At 55.4% G+C, this 8,101-nt stretch overlaps 1 protein-coding gene across 2 annotated transcripts in view; it reads left to right on the top strand.

Annotated features, from left to right (window-relative positions):
• Positions 1–801: 801 nt before the first annotated feature.
• Positions 802–8,101, top strand: part of LOC102259530 (proline dehydrogenase 1, mitochondrial) — a 20,788-nt gene continuing 13,488 nt past the window's right edge. For both annotated transcript variants that reach the window (XM_014547145.1, XM_005875547.2), the window contains exons 1-2: positions 802–819; positions 6,883–7,091. In XM_014547145.1, the coding sequence (XP_014402631.1) occupies positions 817–819; positions 6,883–7,091 (212 nt within the window). In that variant the 5' untranslated portion in view covers positions 802–816. The remainder of the gene's footprint in view (positions 820–6,882; positions 7,092–8,101) is intronic.

An 8,101-nucleotide genomic window follows, 5' to 3' on the forward strand; every position in this document is an offset into this window, starting at 1 on the left:
TACGCAGGCCCCCGGGTTCCTCTGCTCGTCCCGGGATTCGTTACGAACTTTCAGAGTCTAAAGAAGAGGCTTATTGGGCATCGCCTGTAGCGAGGGAAGTCGGGGAGGGAGGTGTTTCCTGCATGCCTTTGGTCCCTGAATTTTGCGACTCCTCAGTATACTACCAGCTAAAAACAAAGAACAGCTCCACGTTAAGCCCGGTACCGCCCGCAGGAATACGAAGTTGTGATCTGAAATTTAAAATGGGGTGTCCTCCGTGCTGCCCCAAGCGAGGTCTAGTGGAATTGAAGGGTTCGTCGTAGTCCGGGTCCCCAGAGTTCTCCGAGATCCAGGGGCTTCCCAGACGCAGCCACTATGAACAGATGGTGTTGGGGGAGGAGATGGGAAGCTGCTCAAACACCAGACTTTTAAACCTTTAACGCGGTAACTTTGAACAGTGTGAGGGCTTTGGGCAGGTGAGAAGCGGGCACTCGCTGCCTTAGCCACTGTCCCTCTGGGTAGAGATGCAGTTTTTTTAAAAAGGATCCTGGGAACAGTTTGCAAGGCTCCAGTTGGTACCAAGGGTCCGGAAGGTTCTTCTTGCGGTTGGTTGGCCGGGGTTTCTCAGGTGAGACTGCTGAAGGGCATTGTGCTGCCTCCCTCCGCCCCTGGGGGGAGGCTGGACCAAGGAGCACGGAGCCACATCTCAGGCTTCGGTGAAGGCCGGGCCACCGCAGGTGGGAGGTGAGGGCTCAGGTCCAGAGAGTCAGCGTCTGGCGGCTCTGAAGGGACTGTGCGGCCAGTGGAGGTGTTGGCCTGGATCCTTCCAGAAGCTGCATGGTCAGATGTGGAGTCTGGGACTGATGGGAGGAGGGAGGAGCTGAACTGGAGCAGGGGAGGCCTCTGGGAAGCCATCCCGTGTTTGTGGCAGCGGGGAAGCCCCGAGGTAAAGCAGTGACCCTGGCCAACTGAGGGAGGAGGGCAAGAAGGGGCTGAGGGAAGTGATGGCCCTTTGGGGAGCACCCACATCTGAGGGGAAGCCAGAAAGGAGCAGGGAGCACTGGTGGTGCAGCATTCAGGGGGAGGAGGCAGCTGGGGGCGGGAAGACTTAGGGAAGAAGAGAGTGGTTGTCTGGGGTCCCTGCAGAGGGGAAATACAGGACTGGCTCCCACAGTCTGGGCACCATGGGGACTGCCAGGCGGAACTGGGATGAGCGGCGCAGAAGCTGTGCCCCTGGTGTGGGTGGAAGGGAGGGAGGGAGGGGGCTTGGAACCAGCGAGGCCATATTTCGTCTAGGCACAGCCCTGGATTTTCTTCCCCAGGTTCAAAACCAGCAGTGAAGCCAGCGAAGCCGGAGGCCCTCGGTTACCTGGGGCGGGGGGCGCTCTCTGTGATGCCCGCGAGGGGCAAGTGCTGGGATGCAGGGACTGAGCTGCGGGTGCCTTGAAGAGGCTGGGGGCCCCTCCTAGGCTCCCTCAAGTCCAGCCTGTGCCCTGGGGACACCCTCAAGGAGCCCACTATCGGTGGGAGGTGCTCTGCCTGCCCCCCACCCCGTGGGGCCTGTTCTACCTTTGTCATTGCTGGTGGTCTCCATAGTGATGGTGGTCTCGGTGCCTGGGACTGGAGGAATTGAGGCAGAGGCCAGACCGACTACACAGACTGGTGGCCCTTGCCTGTCCTCTGCCCTGCAGTGAAAATTCTTCCTGCTGAGAATTACTCCTGCTCAGGGGCGCTGGTCCCTGCAATTCCTGCTGGGGTGCTGGGGGTCATTAAATCTGCTCCCAGGGACAGTGGCAGCCTGTGGAGCCGGGTTTGAGCTGTTGCATTGGCTCCGGACTCAGTGGGGGCCACACTGAGATTGTTTAGAAAATCCAGGTCTTCCGTGACAAAGGCTTCTGTGCTTGGGCTTGAGCCAGTGCAGAAGGTGGTGGGAGGGGACACTGCAGGTGATGACAAGTGGCCCTGCCAGAGGCAGGGAGAGACGGCCCACTAAAGCCCCCATGGCTGCATGCATCCATGTCTGACATGAGAACTAGAGTGTGTGTGACTGGTGCAGGATTCTAAATCCAGGAAGGGTGCCCCCACCTGGAGAGAAGGTGGGGCTGCCCTCCTGTCAGGTTGTGCTGCCCAGATGGCTGCAAAGCGGCCACTTGTTCTGGTGTTGGATGTGAAACTGCCCGCCCTGCCCTGTGCCCTTGCACGGCCCTGTGGCAAGTCGGCCTCCCCTTTCCAGGGTGAGGGGTGAGTGACTGGCTCCGTGACCTGGGTGGCCACGCCCTCTGAGCTCCCCTGCCCTTGGAGCAGAGTAGGTCAGCGAAGAACGCAGTGCAGGGTGTGTGGGAGGGCATCAGCCCAGGGTCCCCGATCCCTGCCTTCCTGTCTGTGTCACTAAAGCATCGGCCCTGCTCTTGCTCCGTCCATTAGTGGTGGCTGTGGCTGTTTTGGGCTGTGTTGGCGGAGTTAAATAGTGATGACAGAGGCAGTTTGGCCCGCAAAGCCTAAATAAATTATTTACCATGTGGCCCTGGATGGGAAGGTTTGCAGGCCTGGGAGGAGACACCCCCACACGGGGTGCCAGAGCTGGTACGCACACTGTCACGGGTTCCTTCCAGAGCCGGGTGATGGTCATTCCGCCCCGCCTGCCACTGGATGATCTTTGATATGTTTACGGCAAGTTTTTGCCTGGCCTGTGTGGCTCAGTGGTTGGGCATCCACCCATGAACTAAGAGGTCACTGGTTGATTCCCGGTCAGGGCACATGCCCAGGTTGCAGGCTCGATCCCTAGCAGGGGGTGTACAGGAGGCAGCCGATCAATGATGTTTCTCTCTCGTCGATGTTTCTATCTATCCTCTCTAAAAAATCAATAATAATGATGATAATGGTAATAAAAGACCTGCTTTTCCTCCTGCGAGGCTGCTTTGGCCGTGGCTCAGTGTTAGGCTGCGGGGAGAAAGGGAGGCCTGCCCTGTCCTCCCTGTTGGCACTTTCGTTTTCCATATCTAATCCCCTTTATAAAAACAACGAGATATAGTAGAATTAGACACAGGCTGCAGCAAGACAGAGGTGATGGCTGGAGAGCCTTGTCCTTGGGACGCCCTGCACTGCTCCCAGGTGGCCTTGAGGCATCGCCATGAGCGCCATCCCCATTCCGGGCCAGTGTGGGCTGCTTGAGGTTGTTCCTTGAAACCCTGATCCCAACAGATCTTCCCCCCAATAAAGGGGGTTCTGTTATTTGAGAACCCTCAGGCTTTTCCTGTCTGTAGCTGGGATAGGGGCAGAAGACCCAGGAATTCCCAGATGGGGGTGGGGGTGGGGGTGGGGGCCCTCCCAGCAGCCATCCCCGGGAGGTTCCTCTCGCTCTGGCTGTCCCATGGCAGCAGCTGTGTCACCCCCTCACCTTGGCAAGCCCCCCTCTCTGCATGCCAGTTAGCAAACACTGCCCTCCCTGTTCTAAATCATCCCCTGGAGCAGGGGTTCTCAACCTGTGGGTCGCGACCCCTTTGGCGGTCGAACAACCCTTCCACAGGGGTCGCCTAAGACCATCCTGCATATCAGATATTTACATGACGATTCATAACAGTAGCAACATGACGGTTATGAAGTAGCAACGAAAATAATTTTATGGTTGGGTCACAACATGAGGAACTGTATTTAAAGGGCCAGAAGGTTGAGAACCACTGCCCTGGAGTGACCTTGCTCCTCCCTTCTTTGGAGTCTCTCCCCGGTAGCCCATGAGCTCCCCTGTTCTGTGCAGCCCAGAATTGTACTGGCATGAAGCGGCTGCTCAGGGCATTTGAATGAACGGCAGAAATGTGGGATGTGATTGGAGGAGAAAGCTGGGTAGTTGGGGGGCAGCTGCCTTCCTCGGGGACACATCCGCCTGAGCTGTTGGTCTGCCGTGGCCGCCGTTGGTCCCAGGGCGGGCTCTCCTCTCACAGAACTCTGCAGATGGTCCACCTGGCTTATTGCCACCTACACCTCACCCCAGATTCATTCCGCACATGTTTGTTTGTTCTACAACTATTTGAAGACCTGGTCCCTTGCCAGGCACTGTATTAGGAACTTGGACTTAGCAGTGAACAAACTAGCCTTCTAGAAAGCTGTACCAAGTCCTCCTCTTCCCCAGCGTAGCCTCTGAGGTGTGGGTATAGGGAATGTGAACATGCCCATTGCTCTTCCCGGAGACCGGCCGTTGACTTCTTTATCCACCTGCTGTGGCCGGGCACCTGCCGAGTGCCGCTCGGACCCTCTGTGAGCGTGCAGGTCTAGGAGGAGTGGCCACAGCGGTGTCTCTTGGGACCCACCCTGCATGAGGAATGGTGATTGACAGTTGCTGCAGGCAGACTAGCAAGCTGCTTTGGGTGGTCTCCACTCTAAAATTGAGGCCCTGGGGCCCTAGACAGTTTTGTTCAGTGGTTAGAGCATTGGCCTGCGGAATGAAGGGTCTGGGGTTCAATTCTGGTCAAAGGCACATGCCCGGGTTTCAGGCTCGATCCTTAGTTGGGGGCATGCAGGAGGCAGCCAATCAATGATTCTCTCTCATCATTGATGTTTCTATCTCTCTCTCCCTCGCCCATTCTCTCTGAAATCAATAAAAATATATTTTTAAAAAACTCATTTGACAAACATGACGTTCTCACTGGAAGACATCTTACTCATATTCTCTTGTTCTGCTTTTCCTTCCTTTTTGATGCTCTTCTGTTGGTTCCATTTCCTATTCTTGCTCCCTAGGGAGGGAACCCAAAGCTCAATCCTTGCCCACAACTAAATTAGGTTTCCTACTTCCTCCCTTATAAATCTCACCTACCTTATAAATCAAACACTGCCTCAAAGATGACTCCCAAATCTACCTCTCCTAATTTTTTTCTCCAACCTCAATCCTGGATCTTAAACTTCCTGCTATACTTAGCAACCAGAGTAACACACCATCCAGTGTCAGACCGCCTGGGTTCAAACCCCAGCTTTGGTCACTTACTAAAAATGTGACCATGGGCAAATTATTGAATATCTCTTGCTTCAGTTGCTTCATGTGAAAAACGAGGGTGATGACAACAGTATCTACATTATCCTATATAATAAAGAGGTAATATGCAAATTGACCCTCACTCCGTCACAAAGATGGGTAGCAACGAAAATAATTTTATGGTTGGGTCACAACATGAGGAACTGTATTTAAAGGGCCAGAAGGTTGAGAACCACTGCCCTGGAGTGACCTTGCTCCTCCCTTCTTTGGAGTCTCTCCCCGGTAGCCCATGAGCTCCCCTGTTCTGTGCAGCCCAGAATTGTACTGGCGTGAAGCGGCTGCTCAGGGCATTTGAATGAACGGCAGAAATGTGGGATGTGATTGGAGGAGAAAGCTGGGTAGTTGGGGGGCAGCTGCCTTCCTCGGGGACACATCCGCCTGAGCTGTTGGTCTGCCGTGGCCCCCGTTGGTCCCAGGGCGGGCTCTCCTCTCACAGAACTCTGCAGATGGTCCACCTGGCTTATTGCCACCTACACCTCACCCCAGATTCATTCCGCACATGTTTGTTTGTTCTACAACTATTTGAAGACCTGGTCCCTTGCCAGGCACTGTATTAGGAACTTGGACTTAGCAGTGAACAAACTAGCCTTCTAGAAAGCTGTACCAAGTCCTCCTCTTCCCCAGCGTAGCCTCTGAGGTGTGGGTATAGGGAATGTGAACATGCCCATTGCTCTTCCCGGAGACCGGCCGTTGACTTCTTTATCCACCTGCTGTGGCCGGGCACCTGCCGAGTGCCGCTCGGACCCTCTGTGAGCATGCAGGGCTAGGAGGAGTGGCCACAGCGGTGTCTCTTGGGACCCACCCTGTATGAGGAATGGTGATTGACAGTTGCTGCAGGCAGACTAGCAAGCTGCTTTGGGTGGTCTCTACTCTAAAATTGAGGCCCTGGGGCCCTAGACAGTTTTGTTCAGTGGTTAGAGCATTGGCCTGCGGAATGAAGGGTCATAGGTTTAAATCTGGTTAAGGGCACATACTTTGGTTGCAGGCTGGATCCCCGGCCCTGATTGGGGTGTGTGTGGGAGGCAACCAATTGATGTGTCTCAGCCCTGATTGGGGTGTGTGCGGGAGGCAACCAATTGATGTCTCACATTGATGTTTTTCTCTCTTTCCCCTCTCTTCCACTCTCTCTAAAAGTCAATGGAAAGAAATATCCTTGAGTGAAGATTAACAAAAATCCTTCCTATATAATAAAAGCCTAATATGCTAAGTGCCCGGTTGACCAGTCGGCCGTTCAACCAAAGCATAATATGCTAATGATATGCTAAGGCCACTCAACCGCTCGCTATGACATGCACTGACCACCAGGGGGCAGACACTCCAACCGGTAGGTTAGCTTGCTGCTGGGGGCCGACATGCCCTGGAGCCCTCCCGCAGTCCCTTCTTGGCTGGCCAACCTCCCGCATCTCTCCCCGGCCCTGATCGTACACCGTTGGGGTCCCTTGGTCTGGCCTGCACCCTCTTGCAATCTGGGACCCCTTGGGGGATGTTGGAGAGCTGGTTTCAACCAGATCCCACAGGGGGAGCTCTGCTCAGTCAGAAGCCAGGCTCACGGTGGTGAGCACAGCTGTGGTGGTAGGAGCCTCTCCTGCCTCTGTGGCAGTTGGACACCCCCCCACCCCCAGGGCTCCTGGACTGCTAGAGGGCACAGGCCGGGCTGAGGGACGCTCCCCACTCCCAGTGCACGAATTTCGTGCACCGGGCCTCTAGTAAGTAAGTAAATAAATAAATAAGTGAATAAATAAATTAAATTAAATAAGATGGAGGCCCTAGGAGAGTGTCCAGGCTTTGTGGTTGGAGTGAAGGGGCCAGGGAAGCAGGGTGTCCTGCTGGGGACAGGGGAGACTGCTGGCCCGAGACAACTTCTTCCCTTTGCCTTTCAGCTGCTCCATTTCACCAGGAGGCTTCTAGGACAACGGCTGTTCGACAGGCTGATGAAGATGACTTTTTACGGACAGTTTGTGGCCGGTGAGGACCAGGAGTCCATCCAGCCCCTAATCCGGCATAACAGGGCCTTTGGCGTGGGCTCCATCCTGGACTACGGAGTGGAGGAGGACCTGAGCCAAGAGGAGGCGGAGCGCCAGGAGATGGAGTAAGGCCTGCGGGGCATCTGGTGGTAACCCCAAAGCGCCCCAGGGCAGCCAGGGGCTGGGTCAAGGCCCAGGCTGGGAGGAGGCCAGGGCTAGGAGAGCTTGGTCAGCCCGGTTCCCGGAACCTCAGTCTGGGGTTCTTGCGTTTTTGCCTCGTGAGGATTACAGCCCTGGGCTTTCGTGGGATGTTCTGTGTGCATGAGGCCGGAGGAACATCGAGACTAGGGGTCAGCACACTATGACCACAGCCGATCCCACCCACTGCCTGGTTTTGTACAGTCTGCAAGCTGAGGATGGTTTTTTGCACTTTTAAATGGTTGAAGCAAATCAGAGCAAGAATAGTATTTTGTGACGTGTGAAAATTATATGAAATTCAAATCGCTTTCGCCCTGCGAGGGCAGAGTTGAAGAGCTGTGGCACACACGCTGAGTGGCTCTCAGGCTGAGAATAGGGCTGCCCAATTGGTTGCCTGCCCTGGTGTGGAGCCTTCCTGCTCTGCCCAAGCATCTCTCCTGGGAGGACCCCACCCTTTCCTGGCCCCTGAGGTGGTTTTCTGATATGCAGGTGGGCTCTGCCTGGTGGGCTCGGAGCCTGCCCAGGCATCAGTGGGGAAGGGATTGTGCAGCCACGAATGGTTGACAAGCTGCCTGGGTTCCTCCTGAGGCCACCAACTTGCTGCAAGGTTTGTTCTCTGGGCAGTGAGTGTGGAAACATGGGCATGTCCCTGAGCCACCCTGCTGAGTCAGAATTAGGTCACCCTCCGCTTCCTGGAGCAGTGTCCTTAGGGGAAGTACAGACAAGACCTGCCCTTTCTTTGCAAAATGCCCGGTTTCCGTGCTGATGCCTGCACCTGTCCGGACAGGGCCCTCATTTGCATCTGGAGTCCCAAGTGCTGAAAGCAATTGTGCCCGACTGACCCGAGGCTTGGGCCAGGCCTGCTGAGTAACCTGGGTCAGTCTAGGGCCAGGCTTGCTGAATAACCTGCCCGTGTCAGGCTGTGGTGTTTACCCTG

Source organism: Myotis brandtii, unplaced genomic scaffold (genome assembly GCF_000412655.1).
Source record: "Myotis brandtii unplaced genomic scaffold, ASM41265v1 scaffold463, whole genome shotgun sequence".
NCBI lineage: Eukaryota > Metazoa > Chordata > Mammalia > Chiroptera > Vespertilionidae > Myotis > Myotis brandtii.